Raw genomic sequence first — 25721 nt, 5'->3', positions numbered from 1 at the left:
CGTTGAATTCTGAGAACAAATGCTATGTATAAAACATATAGTCCTCCCTGTCGTTATCTTTGTCTATTTTGGTCTTAGAAACCCACGGTAAGACTAAGTTAACACTATGGCTTCTAATAAAATATCATGTAACAAGAATCGCTCAAGCAAGCATTTACTTTGTGGCGGGAATAATAACCAATCGCATATGTAAATGTATACGTAAATTAACTATGTGAATAAATCATTGCAGTTATTTACATATTAAATTCTATGTAGAAGAGTAAATGAAAATAAATTATTAGATATTTAAACTGCCGTTTTTACTCCTACAATATTTCTTTGCTGAAACATTTAAAATAAAACATATTAATATTGTCTCTGTCTTTTCAAAGATAATAATCGATAAAAAAAAATTCATAGAAGTATTTTGACAAGCAAAATTTACAATGAATATTACATAATAATGTAGCCTTAGGGGCTATACAAAGTGCATTCGCTACGAAGCGATTCCATAACAAACATCAAAAATGTATGAAACTGACTACAACTTTCGATAAGTCACGTGATTGTTGCCCGTCAGTTCCATACATTTTTGAAATTCGTTATAGAATGACTTCGGAGCGAATGCACTTTATCTAGACTGATTTTACGAGTTCTTGGTGGTACGATGCAGCAATTCATTCACCAAACATGAAAAGACCCAACAACTTTATATTTGAATGTAGAAGACAAGCAATATTAAGCAAAACACTTTCATCTCTTATTAAAAAAATTGCACCATAAGATAAATGTTTTACATAGTTTAAACATTGTAGAGAAGTGCATAAAGGCAAGCCATTCATGTAAAATATATTCTTTCTTTATGAATCACACATACGGTAGTAATATTAAAACTAAGGCCGACATTAAAATGCCAGAGCGCGGGCACTGACCTATCGCTTTTTTTCATAATTACATACCCAAATACATTTACATAAGTCAAGAATGTATTGCAAAAGACAGAGTTTGTTACAAACATTTCTCAATATTTATAAGTAATAATTTTAATAAGTTAGTTTTAATGGTATAATAACTCGCACTAGCAACTCGTGATATACCGTAATATGTTTTTAATTAATCTAGGATCCAACCTTACGCAACTCATTTGTTTTTTTTTTTAAGATAATGAGTCATATGTCGTCAACTCATTGAACTCAGCGCAGGGCTAGGACCGCACTGAAGGCTAGTCTTAACCACATATCTTTGAATTTCTTCACAATTATGAACAGGTTGAACTACAAAATTTTTCTTTAACGTAAGATGAAAATATCTCTTTTTAAATAAGAAATCTGCTTACCACCAATATAGATATCAAATGCCTTAAAGGATTCTTTTTAGGGGTAATATTATCAACTTAGTTATTTAAAAGACAAGGTTTATTTAAATCGAAACAAAAATCTCTTTTAAGATGAGCGTGTTTTATTTTAATAATTAATAAAGTTGAAGAACCTGTTAACCTCTACTTAACCCAACCCAAAAATGCGGTAAACGAGCGAGCGGCCACCTGAAATCGCTGAAATAGCGAAGTGACCGTTGCCCATGGACATACGCAATTGCATATGCGTTTTCTTCTTTTAATCGATGGAGGTGAGGATGCACAGAAAGAATATATCTTACCTTCCCATGCAACCTCTCATCCGGAAAGTCCACTTCCACTTCCCATGCTTTCCTTAAGAAAAAGGGTGGGAAGGGAAAGAGGACTACATTATAAACAGCGCGCTATTCCGCGTTTCGTCTGATGAGTGTCGTGTCGGAGACCTAATTTATTCTTCTGAATTAGGAAAGTAGATATGACGAAGCATGGGACCCATTTGACATTCGTGTAGCGGAAACTAGTCTAGGGGCATCGGTCGTTTTGCTATTTCCGCGAATCCAGATGGCTGCTTATCTCTTGCTCTCGCTTATCCAGGTTCGCCTGTACTGTATTACTGCTGTGTTCCTTTGATTATGGTATCATCACTAAATAATTTTAGACTTCAACAGAACAACTTTCTTACATCATAAGTTGCAATAAAGTATGATTTGCGAGAATAATCAACGACGTGCGGATATAAAAAGATAGTAACACGTACTTAAACATCTTGCATTCTCGACATTTTGATAAGTGGTTCTCAAACTAAATAAACAAAGTACACTTTTTGGTATAAATTATCTTATGTAATTGTAACATAAAAACAGTAGCAAATAGGGCAGTATATTTATCAAATGTTATGACAATTTAGTTTATTATATTATGTCAATAGATGGCGGAACATATTGTTAGATCGCGGTATCAATTTATTTAGTATATTTATCGACTTGCGGATCGCATTTAATTTAAGTTGACTCGCACCAAGATATAACCAGTGTTTCATTGTGACTAATAGATACATCTCCAGTGAGAGGGAGACTTTTTGAGACTGCTTTACAATATTTCAAAAACTGATACAAGCAATAACCCGCGACTTCTGAGTTTTATATTTAGAGCGGAATTAAAAAAAAATCTAGTAACAAATATAAGCTATGTCACCTGGGGATAGTGTAACTTCCCAACAGTGAAATAAATAAACATAATTTATTAATTTACTAGTTAACTTTTTAATTTTGATTCCTCATAATCATCACAGATAAAGAATTGTATAATTTAAAAAAAATAGTTTATGACAATTGCTTTTTAAAAATTATTCAGTTTGAGTACCACTGAGATGATGCAATTAGAAGAATACTTGCACTCAAACATCTTCATACTGTACATACAAAATAGAGATCTGAGCTGCATTTATTCATGTCTAAAGTGAAAAATTGACTTAAATTGACTTCAAATTGTTGGAGTGTTCGTCTATTAGATTTCCATTTAATATTTCAGTTTTTTTTTTTTTATTAAAAAATATTAGCAGATTTTTTTGTAAATTTACTAATATTTCTTTTACCATTCCAACTAAGCTCTAGCCTTGTGCTAGGATATGGTTTACGACAATAGTCGAATGGCGGGATTCAAACCACCGACCTCGTGATCGGAAATCCGTACCCTTAACCATCAGGCTATTGACGCTTATTATGTCTTGAACTTTGTATATTGACTTTGTATATATGAATAAATACCTTACTATAATATTGGGCGCACAAAGCATTCGGAATAGGATTCATACACCAAAAATATGTTCTTATTGTCAGTTGTAAAAAAAGGGTTGCTAACATATTGTAGGTGATATGAGCTGCGATTTTTTTATTGGACTGGTTATATTACAAGATACCTTCTAACAAACATCCAAACTTACACATTTATATTATTAGTAAGATTAAATGAAAAATAAAATCTAATTCATATTGCTAATATTCTTTTTACTATTGTACATAATAAAATTTAGGGTTGAATTTGAAACATTTAACTTGTAATATTATTATCTGCATAGTTTTAATTGTGGCATTTACCCTAACCATGAGTTTCCAACACCGAGATGACTGTACAAAAATATTGTCATCCTTTACCTCCTCTTGATAAAAGACAGAGATAACTATGTATGTGTATCAGCATTTTAGCATAATAAACTCACAATAATGTTATAAAGAAGATAAAAAATATATCTCTTAAAAAACATTTCTCGGTTACAACAAAAATTATGTTGCAAAAAATTCTTTATTACTTTTAGTAATTTAAAGTATGTAATAAAGTAATAAAACACTGAATCAATTATATATCTATCTATATGTATATTTGTAATGCAATATAAGTCATGCATGCAGGATAAAGTCAATCCAATTATAGTATTAAGACTATGGAGCCGTTTCATTTCATACCTACAGAAATACATGGTAAAAGATTGTCAATTTTAGTATAAGAAAAGTAATGCTTTAAACAGACAATACTGGTACGATAAACGTTAAAAGCAACAAATACGTAGTAGTGCAAAACATTAATAGCAAACGCGATGCTATCAATGTCGTGCAATATGCACTGGTCGATATAACGCTGTTGCAAGTATCGCCAATGAGTTCACTAATGTCGAAACTAATATTTCATGCGTTTACAACTCCAGTACAAATAATTCTATAAAGCAATGACCTCTCTAACTTACCTTCTCGAAGCGTTGCCTGTATTCAGCCTTTTCTATCTTATCATTCTCTAACTGTGAAATCTTAGCTGTAAGTTCGAGTAACGCCTGATTTTCTTTTTCGTTTCGCACCGCCAAATTTTCTAGCAGTTCAAGAGCATTAATAACTTTCGGCAACAACGCTGTTACAGCATCAGGGCCGTATTTCTCGATAATTATTTCACATTCTTTCCCGATATCAGATGCCAGATCATAAACATCGACGACAGTGATATCGTCGTCATAATCCGTCATCTTGGTCGAAAAGCGCCTGCGGTACGGCATTAAAACAACTTTGTTTTTCACTTCACCACAATATACAAACTTAAGTTACAGGAATGTATGCACCTTTCGCAAGTGCGCCATTATTACTGAAAAGTTTAACTGTCATGATTGTGACACTAGTGATGTCTTGCGATAACATAAGCAGTGTTACCAGAGAAATAACTGCTATTATGTTATGTGGTTACGTTAGTACAAACTAAAGTCAGTCTAACGATTCTAACATGGTTCTTGTCAATTTTAAACAGTCAATTATACACTGATTTTTATCAAAAACGTGTTGTTTTTAGTATGGAAAACATCTAAAATAACTGTTGATAAAGAACGAATCGTTTTACACGAAAGAAACAAGGTCGACTGACATATTTTTTTAAAAATAGGTTTTATATATTTTCTTATGATTTGCTTAAACCAAATTGAATTACAACAAAATTGAATCATACGTTATAAACTGCATTAATCTTATTAAGTTAAGTAGTTAATAAAACATGATTCATATCGAAGTAAACGTTACGCGACAAGACGAACAACCCTAAACGACATAATGTTACCAGCTACTAGATATGATTGCCATTACAAAATATTATTAATTAAATTCGTCCTTTTTATTATTTAAACAATTAAAATGGCTTATGATTTTTAAATTAACATAATTTACATATTTTTCAGTGTACATTTTAATGTCTTGATGTTATTTTTTATGACTATCAACGTATCTGTATGAAGATGATGTCTATTCAATTATTAGATTGATCATCCTTTATCAACAAAGAAATACATAAATAAACCCTTTTTAAATATAAATTACACTGATTTGGTATGAAAAAAAACTTAATAGAACTAAATATTTTGTTACATAGAGCTATTTTGAAGAGCGTTGTTTTAATATCGATCATTAGAAGTGGCCACGCTCGAAGCAACAGTTGGACGGAATCAACAGGCGGGAACGCGCGGTAATTTAATTCCTGTGCCGTATGAAGTAAAAATAAATAAATTTTAATGTGTGCAATGAACTATCAAAGTAAAGTGAATAAATATGTGTGCCCTAACGATAGACAGCTTTCTTTGCGAGCAAAGTGAGTATAAAAATTGTTATTAGAAAATTATAAAAGTTTTGCCAATATGTTTGTTTTTGTTTTGTTTTGATATCTTTCAGATTGCAGTTTTGTTTCGTATTTTTCGTAATTATTTGTACAAAAATTCGCATTGAATTTGGCTTTTTATTTTAAGTTTTTTTTTTGTTAATAGTTGTTATTTGTTAAAATGGAAAAATCGAGTTTTATTCATATACCCTCTATATAAGGAAAAATCTCGAAAATAATAAAATAGAATCGTCTCATTTCGAGATAAATGCAAACATGATATAGCTTCAACAGTGTGGTGGTTCTCTTTGATAAGGCCCAATCTAACCGGCCTAATTATGTAGACCTAAAGCTGATTAATAAGACATTACATACTGGCCTTTTGTGAACTATATATGAAACATTTACGTATTTCAGTGTAATAGCTAAAGCTATAACGATTTGGATGAAATATAAATGCTAAAAAAACACTGAAAATCATTCGTTACGTTTGAATAAAGTCTATTGAATGTTAATAATTTTCTTGGCTTTTTGACTACATGAAGTCGGCACTGTATTCCAGTTTCATACATTTGCTACCAAAGCCAAACATATTCTCTTTCACACAATCCAGTAATACATTCTTTTGTCCTTTACTTTTATAGCCATTGAAATTTATTCTAATTTCCTTCTCGTTTATATGACCATTATGCCCATATATGCTTTTGATTCTCCATTTTCCTTACTAACGTAATTTTCAGGCTTAAAGAAATGTTCTTGTAGTGAAAAAAGGTAAATAAAGTTGTTCTTTCTATAAATAACCGGCAAGGTTGTATTGGTGATATTAGATGGCGTGCCCTTGCTCGGTACTCCCTTATCTCATCGCGTACGTCCGCTTCCCGCTTCGGTACGTTTTTCATTAAAACTCCAACTCGATGTGATACCAATTTATATTCAAGACCAAAAATAAACTTATTGCTATTTGTATATTTAACGTTCTTACCACGATTGAAATACCATAATCTGTTGGTACCATTTTAATCGAGTTTTTATTGTTGTTTATTAATCTAGATTACTCATGCTTTATCAACCCTAAGGGACTGTTATACTCATAAATTATTATATATGGTATTGGCAATTACAGTACCAAATAATTTTATTAAGTGCCAGCTTTTCTCCGCGACTCTGGCCGCTCGGAATTAAAAAAGTTAATTATTCTATTTGTTTTTCGAAACTATGTTAAAACAAATTTCATCAAGACCGGTTGAGCCGTTCTATAGATACATTCTAGCAAACATCCTTCCATACATCCAAACATTTGCATTTATAATATTAGGAATATCAGGTTTTATTTCATGTTTTATAAGGAATTGTAAAAATGATCTCTTTCTACGTTCCATATGTAAATTAATGTAATGATAAGAAAAATAATAATAAATGCAAAACATTTTTTGAGGACAAATAATAAAGTAACAATTACTTATATTTCTTATAGATAAAGTAATATGTATATATTATAAAAACAAGCTCAATTTATTATCTATCTGTCACTTTCCATCGCAATCAAAAAGCGGAAGCTTCCTCCCACTTTATTGATACTTCGTAATATGTAGTTTGATGCGTAATCGATGACTTAACAGAATTCCTATAATAATTCTGACGTCATTACATGTAACATAATATAACTGTGGGTCGAAGCACTTGTATTTGTTACATATCGCAGTTTGTCTGGCCCAATAAAAGAGGCACTGCTGTCAAAAACATGTAAAACCTTCATACTCATAGTTGTTATTTTTATTATTCGCTCGATAGAGCAGGCAAAGGAACTAAGCCATACAGCCTCTTCATACGCATAGAAAAGATATACAAGAAATAACAAGACAGTATTGACTTCTGACACTTTTTATCATTGATTGAGTGGCGATACTGGGCTGTCATAATTTAGTTTGACTTATGCCCACCGGGCCATATAACTTTGTAGGTCTATAAAAGAAATATTAATTCAACAACTTACAGACATATTATGACACATGGTGCTCGAATAAAATTTATTATCATGTTTAAATCAGTAAAGAAAAAGTTCTATTGCCATTTTATGCAGAAAATAAAAGATATAATTACTTATCTCAACTTTGAGCATGAATAAAACTTTCATTTTAAAAGTGTAATCAGCTCAGCATGCTACAGTTAGTTGATGGTTTTTATGCATGTTATCAGTGGGTGGGCCAATATCCAAAAAATATATATTGTCGATTGACATTGCCAATACAAGCTTTTATAAACAATTAACAGTGGTAGAGCCCGCTTTAACATCTTCGCACGTATTGGCCCGGCTCGCCCGGTGAAATACCACGACCACACAGAATACAGGCGTCAAGTGGAAGCAATTCCGCATTTCGTCTGATGAGTGTGTATATGTTAAGTGAATATTGTTTTCCTAAGCTTTTCAGAAGAAAATGAGAGAAATTTCTACATGGTTCAACTGACCCGACAATATTCGATTGCTAGGATTTGAATCATCGACCACGTGATCAGACCGTACCCTTAACGATTAGGCTCTTGGATGTAACAATTATTCTGACACTTAAAATCATTTGAATTTAGGGTGTGTTCGATTCCCTCATATGGTCGTATTTAAGTTGGTAACACCGACCCTAAAAACAATCTTCCTTCATACTGATATATCTAATAACGATAAAATTCCAGTAAAATTTTTAATATCAAAGAAAAATCGTTAAAAAGATTATTTATAGCGTTGAAAGTCGAATATGAAGGTTTTATAAGCTTTATCACTTGAAAGATGGCTGTTTTATAACTTTACATAAGGATTCATTGATAAAATGGAATTCGTTTTAAAGCGTAACACTTAACACATGTTTTCACTGCTAAAACATGTACGAAAACTATTTTGAATTTGAAAAAAATGGTTAGTTTTTTTTAGATTGTTTATGTGAAATAAGAACTTTACTAACATATAGATTAGAAATGTGATTAAAATGTACGTAATTATTAATCTTATATATATGAAAGAAAGTCGTGTTAGTTACACTATTTATAACTCAAGAACGGGTTTACCGATATGGTTGAAAATTAGTGAAGAGGTAGCTTAGAGCCAGGAGACGGACATAGGATAATATTTATTCATTTTTTTTTTTGGTTTTTTTATATATCCACGCGGGCGACAGCTAGTAACAAATACAACATTTTATTATCATCATTTTCTATACATATGATTGTTTAAGTTAATTAAAATTAACTGATATTTTTGCTATTGTGTTGTAATATTGAAAGGATTAAATGTTATTTTTTTACTCAATGCAATCAAATTATAAATTTCAGACCATTACAATGCGATTTTTATATACTAAAAGCTAACATTTATAGTACAAAGTTTTTCTGACCCGGTGGGCATAAGGCAAACTATAACCATGTCGTACTATAATTAACGTCATGTTTTTTCTTAACGTAATTTTTGTACCTGTATCGGTTTTACATATTTTCTAACAAAACTAACCGCGATAGCCTCTCATACCGGCCCAGATAAACTTGCTTGATACCTGTACTTGACAGCATTTAGTTCCACTTAACAAATTTCAATAGAATATTCCTTTTTAACATCCCGAGTGTGTTTCTAAAAAAAAATTATTATGTTGAAATGAAATATTCCAAAGTTTTGTTTTTTTACGACCGTGTTCAACATGTAAAGTAATTAAAATTGCCTTCAATCCGTCGCGTAAAGCTCCCGAGCGAACAGCTTTGTACAAAAGCTTTCGCGATATTAATTTTACGATATTGCTGTTACTTGTTTTTAATAGTACAGTAAGGATATATTTTTATGCACTTTTTTGTTCTTACACCGTGGTGTGGGTCTTTATGAAACAAATTGTTATCACAATATTGTCAAAGATAATGACAGAGATGACGATATGATTTATACAAAGATTTTAGTCTCAGATACTAACTTTTAGTTGTCATGTTGGCATTATTAAACTATTAGTTGAAATAGTCGTGAATAAGATCTCATTACATCTACAAATGTTAAAACATTCAAATTCAGTATAACATATCGGAAAAGTACTATTTCTAAATATTACTTTCACATATTTGTAAATTTTTCACTTTAAATTTAAAATATAATTAATTATTTTTTCAATCGTAGTTAAAACAGAAGATGTAAAGTACAGAAAGAAATGATTATGAAAAAAATATGTATGTAATTTTAATCAATTTTCAAAGTACCCAACGAACCACTCGCGTGACCTTGAAATTGTTTCTCGGAAGGGATTTATCACTCCCATACGCGAGTATAAAGTTACATATAAAGTGACGAGCATTGTTCGTTATCCCGATAAATGACGGTACAATGAGATTGATCTCGAAATATATGAAGCAATAAAGAATTCAAACATCATTACTTCCTTTGTGAACTCAATTCTTCATATAAGCCATCTACAGCTGAGATAATGAAATTCTTGGAACTATAAATATACTTACTTATCTTTTAATGTTTAGATGGATGGATGTTTGTTTAAAGGTATCTCCAGAATGGCTGCATGGATCTCGATGAAAATTGGCATAGATAGAAGCCATAGGCTTAGCCTGGAAGAACACATACTAATAAAGTTTTTTAATTGCGCGTGGATAGAGTCGCGGGCGACAGCTAGTTGTTATGTAATCCTATTTTTTTTTGAGAATCAGGATATTATCCAGACTCCTAATGTCATTGCTGAATACACTTTTTGATATATTTAGAAATTATTATTTTGCACGCGGATAAGGTTACGTTTAAGATTAACCGGTCGTAGTGTTTAATTAACTGGCTAGTCGCTTAATTGAATGGCTAATAGAATCTAATGGTGTGTGATTGTATATATGTATTTATTATGTACTTAGCTTTCACATAAATGTACGCCCAACTAATGTATATTTAATTATGTATTTCAATATATGTGACCTTTTTACTTATATAACAATAATTTGTATTGAGTAATTTCTATTATTCTATATATAAATCTCTTACAATCAAATCAAGCCAAATCTACTATCCATTTCCATCAATTTCTGTTAATTAAAAAGAAAGTTGTCAAACAGACCGTCAATATTATCTGACCCGGTGGGAAAGGCAAACAAAATTATGACAGCTCACTAGCGCCCCTCTGTCAATGTCAAAAAAGTGTCACATGGACTCGTAGACATGTCCTTTTTATATTATTTTCTATGCCTATGGTATTTTCTGACAGAACTAACCGCGATAGTAGAGCCTCTCTCACATTGTGAGATATACATGTTTGACTATAGATATAATATTAAACACTAACTAAACTAGTACCGAGCCCACCGGGGGCCCTTTTTTTCACAAGGTGGCAAACGAGCGAGCGACCACCAACAATCGCTGAAATAGCGAAGTGACCGTTCCCCATAGACATACGCAATTGCATATGCGTTGCCTACCTTTAATCGACGGAGGAGGGGATGCACGGAAAGAAAATATTTTCCCTTCCCATGCATCCGGAAAATCCACTTCCACTTACCATCCTTTCCTTATAAGAAAAAGGGTGGGATGGGAAAGAGGATTAAATTAAGCCTCCGGGACGCACACTCATCAGACGAAACGCGGAATAGTTTCCACTTCACGCCTGTCATCTGTGTGGTCGTGGTATTTCACCGAGCGAGCCGGGCCAATTCGTGCGAAGATGTTTAAGCGGGCTCTACCACTGTTAAAAAAGTAGGCCCTTGATTAGTGTGAGTGGAACTGGTAATATTTGGTGGACGTGGCCCGTCGATCCCTCCCACACCGGACGAACATACGTGAGTGTTTTAATCGTTTATATGTTATATATAATGACTCACGAAAGTTTGAATAAACTAACACTTACTGTAAAAAAATACCAATATGATTTTGTATGAGTGTAGCTGCAGAGCAAACATAACGTTTGATTTGTATATGATATAAATACGTAGAGATGACGGTGTTGCAAATATTATGAAAGTAATCAAAGTTTACTAAAAATCGATCACTGCACGTGCTTGTAGCAAGCATCTATAAAAATATCTGTCATATTTATAGGAGCATGCGAGTAAGCGTATTGATTGTAACATATCGTATCTTCTGATAAAGATAAAATGCAGCGCTAACAAAATATTACTTATCAATGTAATCGTGGTGTACGGAATTGCAAATCCTCGCATAAAAATAACAAAACAAAATGTAAGATTGTTTTAAAACAAATGACGGAAACATGTATGCTTATCAGTTTTAGGAATCCAAAATTATAGGTAATAAACTAAAAAGTTAAAGTATAGTTAATTAAGCAGTTTTAAATAGAATTAAGAAAAGAAAATATACTGGTCTCAATTTTTCGCGTCCCACCCTTTTCTTATATGGAAAAGATAGGAAGCGGAAGTGGATTTGACGGTGGAGGGGACACATGGAAATCTGAAACACCCTCATTCTGTGCGACCGCTCCTCCGTCGATTTAAGATGGGCAACCCATCTGCAATTGCGGATGTCTATGGGTAGTACTAGTAGGCTCGCTTCACTATTTATGCGAATCCAGGTGACCGCTTGCTTGTTTGTTGTGACAAACTTTTTTTTTTATTTTTTTATCAAACGGATTTTTTTTTATATCATGTGTAATATAAAAAAAAATCCGTACGTGTTAAGTAACGATATTGATTGGTTATATTCTAGACTGATTCTTAAAACGCATTAAAAAAAACTCTTAAGATTGTTTTACTGAAGACTTAATACTTATTTGTAATTTGACAGTTCTATTAAAATTCACGAAGCTTTATCTGTTATCCGTTAAAGCGAGTTAAAGCCATGTTCTCATATGCAGAACACGTTTTACGTCGGCTTTCAGGATTTAAATAATCATTACTTAAATTCCACTTTAATGTTCGCTTGAAGTAATTACTTCTAATTTTAATTAAAATAACTTTGATACGAGTAAGAATAGAAAAATCTTTACATTCTTGCCTAAACATATATGTAAGGTGTCATTTTTAGTTGCAGTCACGAATTTTACTCCTCACTTTACAATCACACCTACCGTGGAATTCCGAGACCAAAATCCCCGTTCAAATCTGTGCTTTGTCAAAAATAATGACAGGAACGACACTAGGTTTATGACAGAGATTTTTGTTTCAAAAACCAACGGTTAGAGATCTCTTAAGAGAATCAACTCTTAGCAGTTCTTATTTAACATGGTGTAACAAATTTCATACTTTATAGTAGTTCGTGGTTAGCTTACTAAAGACTTGGCTTTACCTTCCGCCGCTAGCTTAAATTATTTTAATTACACGCATTGTCTAGTGCAAAGTTTAAAGCCCTCATAAAGTCTGTATGGAACTATAGTATAAGCATGTGTGTAATCAGGCTTCGCACGGGATGGTGCACGGCGCGTGGCGAGCCGTTGTCTGCGGCGGAGCGCGAGGCAGTGGCCGCTGTGGTGCGCCGCGCAGAACAGTTGGACGAGCTGGAAGCGCGCCGCGTAGGCCGACTAGTAGCCAGGCTTGAAGGTAACACCATAAACTACTACAGTAAAGAATACTGGCTGTTTCGATCCGTGGTTAGGTTAAGGTTAGGTTGGTTCCTACAGAGAGTACACAAATGTAATCTTGAACAGTTAATCTTCAGGCTTCAGAACTTTTCTGGCTTGGTCATCTGTTCTTCGTGCATTTTGATGTGATCATGTTTTTTCAGAGTTGTGTTTTGACTTAGAGACGTCATCTTTCCAATGTCATCGATGTATTATGTATATTTTCTTTATATTTTTTTATAATTTTATTCTGACACAGGAATGCGTAGATCAGCTCAGGGGCCGGCTCCCCGCGCGTGTCTTCTCTGCGGCGAGACATCTCGGCTGCTGGCACCTCTCAGGACCTGTTCCATTTGCCGCAACTCTGCCTGTCCCAAATGTGTTATAGATACGCCCCCACATAGGTAAATAAAGCAATATTAAACCAAATGAACGGTGGAGACTTACTTGCTATAGTTTGTATTACATAAACATTGATACATTTCTGTGCTGGAAGTTTGTAACATAACTCAAGCTTGAATATTTCTTTCATTGCTTTTATATTTCTTATAAGTTCTAGTCAGTGTTATTCTTGGAATGCCCGAGAACAACATTTTTTATCTGTCTTAAGAATACGTACTCTTCTTACTATCTATATACTATCGTACTTCTTACAAGTATAGAATAAAGTATACAATAAATGCGAAAATTTAGATGGATTGGATAGATGAATGTTTGTTAAAAGGTATTTCCAGAACGGTTCCACGGATCTCGCTGAAATTTGGCATCGATTTAGAACAAATTCTGGAAGAACATTAGGCTACAAATTCCCTAATTCCTTTTTTATGTTGTCTTTTATAATTCCGATCAGGCAGTGATTACTACTTATTACATTTTTATAATCACTCAAGACCATATTATGGAGGACTAGACAGTGATAAAATCAACTAAATCTGAATTCAAATCAAAGTAATATTAAATTATTACGTAGGCAACTATTTCAGATTGCAAGATATTCCACGACCAAAATTATATGTGATATTGGAAATGCTTCACATATTGGAATGTCGAGTTACATTCTTACAACATTCTTGTTTGTAACAATGCAGTATGTACTACAAACATTGTTGTACTGCCATATTTGAGTAATTGTTACTTAAGCAGACCCTTAGTAAAGATTTCTTATTAATCAATATTAAAGGGTTAAGTGACTATTATTAATAACTAAATGTAAATACTTGTTTTAATACAAAACTTTCAAAGATATGTGTGAAGTCAACCTGCCCTGGGCCAGCATGGTTGACTATGGCCTAGTCACCCTTCATTTAGGGTAGGCTCCATCCCCTTTGGGGCATAGTGGTCGGATGAAGAAGTATTTGTTTTAATTTCGTTTTGCATGTTAGACCACGCAAATTTTATGCGAAAATCAAAATTGAGGTTATTAATTAGTTTTTTCCTAATCGTTCCTTACATGTCCCTACCCTACCCTAAACCCAACCATAAAATAGGCCTAATTAAGACTTATTCGCCAGTTTAGTATGCGAATTGGTTGACTACAATTATCTTTCATATGTATGTATAATAGTTTGTTCCTATTATTTCTTTTCTAATATACAGATCCCCGATATACTCCAGAGAGCAGTACATGTGCAACTTGTGCGCAGAGACCAGAGAGATGTGGAAGAAGTCAGGCGCCTGGTTCTACAAGTCATTGCCCAAATATATCCTGCCAGAACGGAAGGTCACAGGCCGGTATAACGATACCGAACTGGCGAGGTCTTTGCAAGTTAGACAGGTAATCCTTACTTATATTATACTATAAATACGAATGGAAATTAGTTTCAGGGTATCTCCATAACGGCTGAACGAATCTCGATGAAAATTGACATACAGTAACTTCTTTTTAATTCAACGCGGACGTAGTCGCGGGCATCAGCTAGTAATAATATATATATGAAAGTAATTCTGTCTGCCTGTTTGTCTGTTGCGCTTTCACGACAAAATTACAATGAAAGTTGGAACTCAAGAGCCTGAGAAAGGACATAGGTGGTCTACATTCGGCGTCGTCAATTTAGTTAGTCCTCACCCTTTAAAGAAGTTCTATATCAAATGAAAATCTTTAAGAGGAATTTAAATAAGTAAATATTCTTATACGAACAGGAAATATATCTAAACAATACTTTATGAAAAGCGCATCGTCGAGCAACGTAACAAAGAGGCATTCGCAATTCAATTTCCGCCCACAGCTTTCCTTCAGACCTTGCACTCGATTTGTCATTAACTTCCTATAGTTCATATTCCACTGACGATAGAGTTATTCAAAACCTTGTTGTGTCTGTTTTTTCATGAAGAATGAAAGTAATTACAGTATGTTTTATACAAGTTTTAGACAGTAAAAACTCAACTTATACTATAATACTAATCCTATCCAGCTTCGCAATAATATACAACTCACAAATGCATTAAGAATGTACTCGTACAGTCAAAAATTTCTTTCCATCGTGACGTCATCGTATCAATCAATTACATCTATACTAATATTATAAAGCGGAAGAGTTAGTTTTTTTTGTTTAAACGCGCTAATCTCAAGAACTACTGGTCCGATTTGAAAAATTCTTTTTTTGTTGGATAGTCCATTTATAGAGGAAGGCTTTAGGCAAACTTTGTGGTAAAAACGGGGAAAATTATTCACATTTGAGGACTTTCGTTGCGCGCGTTGCATAAACGGTTTAAGTTACTCAAAAAATACGTGCGATAGTGATTCCGACAACCACGCGAACGAAGTCGCGGGCACAGCTAGTTTTCTATAAACCATTAATTTAAGCCAATTTACTAAACGGACATTCGAGAGGATATTAAACAGTCGAGTCTTTAGTTTAACTACTAATCGAAGTCTACAGCCATCGAAGTATAAGTCGCTCGATAAGTTGACCCACAAATCGAGCTCCTACTCGAACTATAAATGTATCAATCGGATGATAAATCGAGTCATATCGTTCCATAATAAGTAAACAATATCAAAATGATACAGTTAGAAAGTTATCGAGAGCACGAAACTTATAATTTAGTTAATAACTCCTCGTAAACTTAGCGTAGGGCCGTAATTTCCACGTTCGATAACATCATTACGAACCTTCTTCAGTTTATTTTCTATATGTTAGGAACTTTCAAAACTAATTTAGTGATTCCCTTCAATTTATTGGATACATTCTGATTTCTGATACTTTAATAACCAAAGTATCTCTACCAGAAAATTATTAAAAAATTGGCATCGGTGAATACATCTAAATTGAGAGAGTGGTAATAAGTTTTTGTGTCACATCTCTATTATGGATAGCCATCGTTAGAATAATTTTAGGGTACCGTACCTCGAAAGAAAAAACGGAACCTTATAGAATCATTTTTTTGTCCGTCCGTCTGTTTGTCAACACGCTTTTTTGTTCTAGGAGGCAGGTAATAGCAGTAACGAATGCAAGACAGACTCTGAACCAGGATCGCCTCTCAGTATACACGCACCATCATTTTCAAGACAACCGAGTAATACAGACAGTCGAAAATCTATATCCTCTCAAGTAAGTTTTGATAGAATAAATCTACTTATTTAGTAGTTGTAGTATTTGGGATAATTTAGTTTCAACATACTTAATGTACGAGTCGTAATTAAGAATAAAAAATAATCTAAGTGAAAATAACTTTCAAAAAAGGGTAAGAAGGAGGTTATTGTTTCCAAATACCACTCTCAAAGTCGTTAGGTCGTCAAGGAGTTCCTTAGTACTTAGGTACAGCAAACCTACACTAAGGGACTGCTTAAGCCATCAAGCATCATTGAGTGTCGCTCAATGCAAGCCTTACGCTTTATTCGATTTCCGTTCAGTAAAATCTATGATTGCAAGACGGATAATAAAAGCATAACGCGGAAAATGTATAAAGATGTAAATTTGTACTCATAAAATGGGAGAATCTGTCTCTAGGCTCTCTGATTATTTGCTCTATATCATTTTGTTGGGATGACGCACGCGTGACGCAATGACGCGACGGGCACACATCAAATGCGTCATGATGTCTACAGGTCAGCCCTTTTGTTAGGTTTTCATATGATTCTGGCAGCCAATGTTATATTTTTTATCGTTTGATATTTAAAATGACTTTTACTAACAGTCGAGTAAGACAAAAGTATCAGCCACTTTAGTTTTAAAAATCGAACTCTACCAAAAAAAATATAACTCGCATTTTTTATAATGTTTTTTTCTTTAACACTCAAAGGATGCCCACCATGAATGGAGTGAAACGGATATATTAACTCATGGAGTTAGTGGCCTCAGTTTACATAGAACTGAAAGCATAACCCAACGCTCCATAGCTGGGCTTAAACGCACCGGCAGCAAGGGAAGCGCCTACAGCCTTCGCAGTATAAGAAAAGAGGTCCCAAAACCACAACCGGAGAAACCCACGATACCTGACTCTGGTTTTGGTACTTTGGAAATTAAACTAGCTTATGATAACGCCACTTCATCACTAGCCGTGACAGTATTAAGAGCAAGAGGGCTTATCGGAATGGATATGACAGGATTGTCTGATCCATTCTGCAGATTGGAAATTTTACCAAGAGGTACGTATATGGAATAAAATGGAATTAATAGTGCGAGTTTCAGACTTCAGAGTAACCTAGCCTGCTGAAAATTAAGTATTTAAAATTATGTTCTTTGCAGAAGGCACATATTCGAACAGACTCCGGACAAAAACTGTACATAAAACAAAGAATCCAGAATTCAATGAAACCGTACACTTTTTCGGCATCACCGAATCTGATCTGGCAGCGAAGTCACTGGAAATTGTTTTATTTGATGATGATAGGTACGAAACATGACAATTTTTTATCAATCATTATCCTAATTTCCATATTACGAATAAGTTTATCTGACACATGAAAGTATTTTCTCCACTTTAGTTTTTGATTACCGTTAATAATAATATTTCAATAATGTTGATAAAAATAAATATCAAGACACATCTTCCAGGTATGGTTGCGATGAAATGGGATCCGCTACAGTATCCCTAAGAGACTGCGTTAAAGCACCTACCCAACTCCGACTAGCCTTGTCCGGAGCCAGTGGCAACGAACCGACAGGGCCTAGGGTGCTCTTAGCGCTTTGCTACAATACCAAGAAACGTGCCCTTGTCGTCACAATCTGTCGAGCTGCTGAACTACCGCCACAAGACAGCAATGGGTATTCGGATCCTTTCGTCAAATTGTAAGTAATAAGAAAATCTTGCTTTGATAATAGTTAAGAACTATTCCTATAATCCTCTGACTAAAATTTAGTGGTAAAGTTGATATCATCAGATTCATTCGCGTATATTCGAAATAGCAATTTCTTTTAGTTGTTTCATTACTATGACTTAATTACTAGCATTCTTTAAGTAAGCAGTTCAGTTTATAGGATTAAGTTCTTCGTAGCCAATATAATATTCTTTCCAGACATCTCGATCCTGATCCGTACCACAAAAAGCACAAGACGTCAATAAAATGGCGTAATTTAAATCCAGTTTGGAATGAGGAGTTTCTTTTCGAGACGCGACCGACGGAACTTTCGCGCCAAAATTTGACGTTGACGTTTTGGGACAAAGACTATGGAAAGCCGAATGACTTTCTGGGAAGTCTTGTGTTAGGTGCCAGTAGTAAAGGTCGGCGGTTGAAGCATTGGATGGATTGCATCAAGTTCCCTGACCATAGACACGAGCAATGGCACGCTTTGACTGATACACAACACTTATAAACGAAATCATAGCCAATATTATGCACAAATTATTTTTTTAAAATTATCGGATATTATAGAAAAAAAATCTAAATTTCTTAACTATATTTTACTAGCATATTACACGTTTTTTAATGCCAAATAATTTGTGTTAAAACAAATTAACTACTTAGGTTTAATTCAATATTTTTAAAGTTTATAAAGACGATAATTTTTTTTTAAATGCGAACGAAATATACCATAAATCTGTAGTTTTTCTGTCTTCTCTTATAGCTCTAGGGCTTTGATTATTTATACCTATCATATTTACTAAAAAAAAAACTAAAATGTATACCTTTTTAATGTTTGTTTTTTGAATAGATTAAAAGCAAGCTTATGAAATTATTTTATAATGTTACAAAAAGATATACATATATATGCCATTCTTGTTACAAATGTGTTAGAAATTTTTTAACGAAATACGAATAAATAACTTAGTATTTTTCTAATAACGTATTGCCAAGTAGTGTGCCAAAATGTTTATATTAAATAAGTAGGACAGAAAAAATATACGATATTAAAAAAAAAGTTATCTTTCCTATAAATATACATAGTTATTTTAACTTTGTTCTTAGTAATATTATGTGAAGCATGGAAGTCGATCTAGTACATAAGCGTTATATATAAAAATATATTTTTGTTGTACCCTTGTTGTATTTATATGTTATTGCAGCAAATGTTAACAGAATCCTTTATATAAATATTTAAATATTTTGTCCATTCAAAATGAAAATATTTTTAAATTTCGTTGTATCATTTCGTACTGATTATTCCTTCTCTAAAAACGTTCTAAAGCTTGTACCAAAACATATTCTCATCTCTTTAACTCTTCTTTAAGAGATTGAAACAACGATATAAGTACGGATGTTTCGACAGATATCTACTAACGTTTAGTCAAACAATGGAAACATATCCTATCTACAAGATTTCAATCAAGTTTAAAACTTCAATCCTAATGTTGAAGAATTTTTTATATCGACAATATTTTTTTATATTAGCCGATTTTTTGTTAATTTACTATTATTTTTACCATTCCAAATAAGCTCCATTCTTGTGCTAAGATATGGTTTACAATAGTCGAATGGCGACATTCAAACCCTCGACCACATGATCAGAAATCCATACCCTTTACCATTAGACTATTGACGCTACAAAAACATCGACAAGATTATGTATAAAACTAGTGTTCGCCCGCGACTTTAACAGCGTTTTATAAAGCATTTATAATATAAGTAAGATTTTTAAATAGTATTTAGTACGCGTAAATACATTGTCATGAGAGAAATTGCAAATAAGATTACTTCTAGTAGTCTGACCTTCAATCCCCGGGAGACTCCTGTCCTTACAAGAATTAATTTGATACGCGCGAGGTATACACATTTCATTGTCTCATGACCATGACATAATTCTGTATGTCTTATTACTTTTAATAATGTAATAATACTGTGATTTAAAAAAAAGCTAGTGTTGGAGTGGTGTAACTTTTTTAACGTGGGAAAATGCCTTAAGCACCACCCTTGCGGGGACAAGGGTGATAATGTCGGCCACGCACCGACTAAAACTCCGCAGCGGTCGCCCCAAACGCCCAGCTATGTCCTTTGGACTCACTTCTCAGGGCCGCTTGTACTTTAAGGACCCCACCTTGAACGTTCACTTGAAGTGGTGTACCTATAAAATTTATAAATTATAAAAATTAATTGTTATCAAGTAATACTTTATGATTTTCGACAAAAATTGCACAACAACGGCAAATGTTCGCTGAGCCAACCTTAATTGGTGGAGAACTGTGAAGTATCGAACCGTGGCTTACTGAGACCAAAAACCTCGTTTAACAGTTTAACCATAGGGATGACAATATGTTGTGTTGATACAGAAATTTTGATCTCGGAAACTAATTTAGATAAAACTATAGTCCATTTGTTGCTAAAAAAAATCTCACGGAGATGGTCATATTTTAATCACCGTTTGTGTAGATAGAAAGAAACTGTTGACGTGGAAAAATTCCAAGAAACGTCCGCTTTCGTTTGAAAAGCCAAGGTCGATTTAAACCCTTCCCAGAAGGCGCGTTTAAAATATTCATAAATATTATTCTAATTTTATAAACATTGGCCAGTAACAGCTAAAAGCCTCTAGATGAATACAAAGACAACCACGTTTGGGAAGACATTTTAATATTACATTAACAAATAATGGATATAATTAACTCTAAATAAATTAAATAAAAAGCCTCACATTTTGCACTCCGTACCCGATTCGTTCCGTTGATTCGATCCGTCTCCCATTAGACAATTTTTTATGGAAATTTATAACACAGATATAAATATTGAGCTCAAAATTAAGTATTTTTATTTGCACGTTACAGTGAAATAACTATATAATTTTTTTTTTATTGTAGGAACAATATCTTAAGTACTATTTATATGAAGGAAACAACTCATAGACAATATTTATCGGAAATATCTTGGCTAATTAAATATCAGAAATAAAAGAACACTTTTCGCGTCAAGACTTTCAATGAACTTTCGTTATTGTTTCACAACAATATCTTGGGGTTTATTGGCCAGCGTGTTTTCCTTTATTATCGTATTTTTCTTTGTTAATCTCAATTTATTTTTCTAACCAAAATACTAAACAAAGAAACCTATTCAAATGTGTGGGAAACGCCGAGAGCGATTTATATCCAACTTCCACTGACTTAAAACCACACAATGTTCGTATTTCTGTACCTTTTAATGTTTGATAACCTAATTAGACATTTCGTACACAAAATAGTACTGCGTACTACGAGCAAGATATTGAGGGCTCTAGGTCGTAGCAATGTAGCTACGTATTAGTGACGTCAGCAATCATCCGAATAATTAACAATTAAGTACAGCAAATACATGCGTTTTGATATCTTACATAAACTTTATTACGTATATTAATTATTATTTTTGTTTTCTGACTTATATATTTACTAGTTGTGGCCCGCGACTCCGTCCGCGTGGAATTAAAAAATATATAAGTTCTCTATGTGTTCTTCCAGACTATGTTCCATATGTATGCCAAATTTCATTAAGATCCATACAGCTGTTCCGGAGATACCTTCAAACAAACATCCATCCATCTAAACATTCGCATTTATAATATTAGTAAGAAGTAAGATTAAAAACTATTCATAAAAATTTATATTTATTTTTTAGGAAAATTTCTAGTAAGTATTTATTTTGTAGCGCTAAATTACAGTTTATATTCTTACTTTACGAAGGGACTTCGCAAACAACATTTTAATAAACTGTCTAACTGAAAGAGATTCTTACATCGCTTTTGTAGATAAAGGATTTTTTGATGTATTGCTTAAGGCTATTGCAAGAGGAAAGTATTGTTTTTTATTAATGTTACGTCATAATAAATTTTATATTAAAAATTATAAGACGTAAGGGTTTGCGTATTTTACTTTAAAAACGTAAATCTTACTAATATTATAAATGCGAATGTCTTAATGGATTGATGGATGTAGCTTTGAAGGTATCTTCAGAACGGCTAAACGGAATTTGATGAAATTTGGCATACATGTAGAATATAATCTGGAAGAACACATAGGTAACTAATTATGTTTTTTTCCCGCGCGAATGGAGTCGGGGGCGACAGCTAGTAGTTTTATAACGTTAGATTTATTCTTTAATAAAAAAGTCCGTTTTCTAGTATTATAGGAAGGAACACTAGAAAATGATAACTTTATTACGACATCTGCGAAGCTAATCAAATTGTCGCGGTTCATTGAATCAGACGAGACTCAATAAAATACTTCCCGGTGTAAAAGAAATGTAAAATATTATTAAATTTAATCGTCTTCCTTGAATTTTTTTTAATTTTTCGCTCGAATTTCAAATAAATTATGACACTCTGGAGTATAGACGGAATTAAGATACAATTTCAAATTTAATATTCATACTTAAAAATACAATAATCATGTCTTATAGTTAATTTTACCCTAAATCAAACTATTCAGGTCATTAAATGTATTAACCGTACGTAAATCAAAACGTAATTTACGAATTAATTTGGCACCTTTTACAATAAGAAAAATAAAACTAAATAATAATCCAAATACAATGTTCAGCAAAACAAACTAATGAATTAGGGCGTCCTAAATGCCAACTGAGGCGGACATTTGAATGACGCGATGAAGCGTTTGCTATTGAAAGCTGCTTCGATGTCGTTGTCGGCTGTTTTACGTTGATGGCTTTTCAAGGTGTATCCTACTAATAATATAAATGCAAATGTTTAAATAGATGGATGTTTATAAAAGGGTACCTCCAAAACGGTTGTGTGGAATTTGGTATACGTGTAGAACAGGGCCTGGAAGAATACTTAGGCTACCAATTAAGTTTTTCGTAATTCCGCGCGGAAGAAGTCGCGGATGACAACTAGTTTAAACCCAACTGGCTGTAGCAGTATAGCTACAAACTTTGAATAAAACAACATCCGAATACCAGAGAGGAATAATAAGGAGGGACTTGTTTCATACCATTTGACCCGGAGACATCTAAGTCAAACCTGTAACTCGAATAATTTGGTTTAAACAAGAAGCAGTGGCAACCACAATACATTATTTAAACTAGCTATTTTGTTCATTAAAACAACATACGTCTCAAATACAAAATCGGAACTGTTCTGTATTTCAGTTTACAATTTAGTTAAAGTTTTCAGTACAGTTGGAGTTTATTGGGATGTTTCGTTACTACGGAGTTTCAAGCAGAAATCCGTACTTCTTTTTGTTTGTTCTGGAACCCTAATCTATATAATATCTATCAGGAAATTACAGTGTGGTTTTAACGAACATCGTTAAGCCAAATTGAAAACAAACCGGACATCACTGTACCAAAGTTTTGGGTCCAATTACGCTTTGTTTCTGTACGGAATTTAGAAATGGGATATAATGGGACAAACTCCAAATATCAGTTGACACAAATTGGAATTATATATCGAAACGGATTTTTATTATATCTAAATGTAAGTACAAGTAGTCTAACTAATTTTCTAAATGCGAATATTTGGATGTATGGATGTATCTTGGAAGGTATCTCCGAAACGGCTGCATGGATATCGCTGAAATTAGGCGTACATGGAGCACATAGCCTGGATGAACATATGCTACTAATTAAGTTCTTTTTTAATTCCGCGCGAACGAAGACGCGGGCGATAACAAATATTTGCAAGTCGATAAAACTAATACATACATATCCATGGTATTGAAAAGCTTACGTACGTAGCATTTTACAATTGAAACAAAATTATTTTGTACAAATTCGAATAAATTTATATAACACAACAAAGTATTCACGCTAACAAGAATAAAATTACTCTCAAACTTAACAACGCAATATCATTTAACAATCAGAGAAAAGTAAGACGGGCTAATTATTTAACAACATAATTACTAGACATTAAAGTATGGGGCAACTTTATCTCTCGTTAATTTAAGAAGAAAATAGCTGTCGCCCACAACTCCGTTGCGCGGAATTAAAAAAAAAAACTTAATTAGTAGCCCACGTGTTCTTCCAGACTATGATCCACATCATTTTTTTCAGAGGGGAATGCTTTAGGCATACTCCATGCCTCGGGGAAGGCACGGTAGTTATGTGGGATTCTCTCCCCGAATGGGAGCATACCCACTAAACCCCTCTGTTCCCTCATAGCCACAATTTGGGACGCTACGGGATCGTGTTAACTTGCCACCGCGATGTCCATCTGACCAGCCTGAGAATAAGGCCCTTCAGGGCGCTGCCCCCGTAGGCGCTCCTCAAAGACAACACCGTGCAGGTTCGGGATTTATCGCCCTCCGCCGCTGGTGCCGCCAAGGATGATCCACATCTGTGCTAAATCTCATTAAGATCCCTAGAGTCGTTCTGGAGATACCTTCAAACAAACATCCATTCATCTATCCATCCATCCAAACGATGATGATCCATCCAAATGATAAGTAAAATGAAAAATTCTATATATATCAGTGACAGTTGAAACCCATATTGTTTACAAACTCGTATATTCTTTGATACGACACAAAAAAATGTGGGAATATATAAGAATAAAATTACGGAATGATTGAACGGTTTCCCTCGCCGTTGACAAAGCCCATAAAGTATCGGTCGGATAGGCAATATTGAAAAGAATAAAGGAGAAACACGTACGCTTATATTATAAAAATAATTACATTTCTTCGAATAAAATCTTACTAACATGCGAAAGTTTTATATCAGTAAGATTGCGGAGTACAATAACAATAAGGGTCAAAATCAAAAGTAAAAGAGTGTATAATATTACCTTAAGTAAAACAACGTTTATAGCACAATAAAGATGGAAATGATCGTTTGATGTAAAGGTCGTAAAGGTCATAGGAAAGTTTTGGTCGAGAATATTCATTTCAATAGCAAACAATAACAGACTCCGTAATGGTTTGAATTAAATGCTTTGTCGAATAATCATCAGATGAATTTGTTCTCATCTTCCTAATAATTTATACCACCACCAATTAACTGATTGTTAATGAATTTGAACAGCTTTATTTTAGCTATTCGTACTGAAATTTATTCGCTCTTATACATAAGGAGTAAATACTTATGCCCAATAAATCATTTATTTTCCTCTATTCTTTATTTCATGAACATGTTTTTTTTTAATTTTACTAAGAATTATTACTTGGTATAATATAGGACGTAGTTTCAAATGCCAATATTATAAATACTTACTGTAAAAGTTGATTTTTTTTAACTCGTTCAATATTTTCTATACAACAAATTGTTATGGTGTCATTTTTATGGTCTATGGCTAAGTCTTTATCTCACTTCAGATATCTTTTCAAACTGCAGTTAAAACTTAGCTTAAACTCATATATGATTTTCATATTTTACTTCACACTCTACGCCCTGCTACACACTCCTCTTCACTTTATTTTACACTTTACTTCAAATTGAACATTATTCCATAGTT

At 33.3% G+C, this 25721-nt stretch overlaps 2 protein-coding genes across 4 annotated transcripts in view; one reads left to right on the top strand and one right to left on the bottom strand.

Moving 5' to 3' along the window:
• The window catches only part of Rilpl (Rab interacting lysosomal protein like), a 33194-nt gene extending 28730 nt beyond the window's left edge, over window positions 1–4464 (bottom strand). For all 3 annotated transcript variants that reach the window (XM_013312438.1, XM_013312436.1, XM_013312437.1), the window contains exon 1: window positions 4077–4464. In XM_013312438.1, the coding sequence (XP_013167892.1) occupies window positions 4077–4376 (300 nt within the window). In that variant the 5' untranslated portion in view covers window positions 4377–4464. The remainder of the gene's footprint in view (window positions 1–4076) is intronic.
• Window positions 4465–5238: 774 nt separating this feature from the next.
• Window positions 5239–19058, top strand: Rph (Rabphilin). Its single transcript, XM_013312042.1, has 9 exons — window positions 5239–5449; window positions 12813–12955; window positions 13235–13379; window positions 14572–14749; window positions 16401–16526; window positions 17218–17563; window positions 17664–17808; window positions 17973–18206; window positions 18434–19058. Exons 1-9 carry the CDS (start codon window positions 5373–5375, stop codon window positions 18729–18731), a joined length of 1692 nt encoding a protein of 563 aa, XP_013167496.1. The 5' UTR covers window positions 5239–5372; the 3' UTR covers window positions 18732–19058.
• Window positions 19059–25721: the final 6663 nt, after the last annotated feature.

Source organism: Papilio xuthus, unplaced genomic scaffold (genome assembly GCF_000836235.2).
Source record: "Papilio xuthus unplaced genomic scaffold, Pxut_1.1 DF827679.1, whole genome shotgun sequence".
Classification (NCBI taxonomy): domain Eukaryota; kingdom Metazoa; phylum Arthropoda; class Insecta; order Lepidoptera; family Papilionidae; genus Papilio; species Papilio xuthus.
Note: the sequence above shows the minus strand (reverse complement) of the source record. Positions and strands in the feature narration are given on the sequence as shown.

Excerpts from the sequence above, each read along its gene's own strand:
- Rph (XM_013312042.1), top strand. The coding sequence starts at position 5,373 with ATGTGTGCAATGAACTATCAAAGTAAAGTGAATAAATATGTGTGCCCT. Across the intron at positions 17,809-17,972 it reads GTTTTATTTGATGATGATAG|GTATGGTTGCGATGAAATGG; the intron begins GTACGAAACATG and ends CACATCTTCCAG. Across the intron at positions 18,207-18,433 it reads TCGGATCCTTTCGTCAAATT|ACATCTCGATCCTGATCCGT; the intron begins GTAAGTAATAAG and ends TATTCTTTCCAG.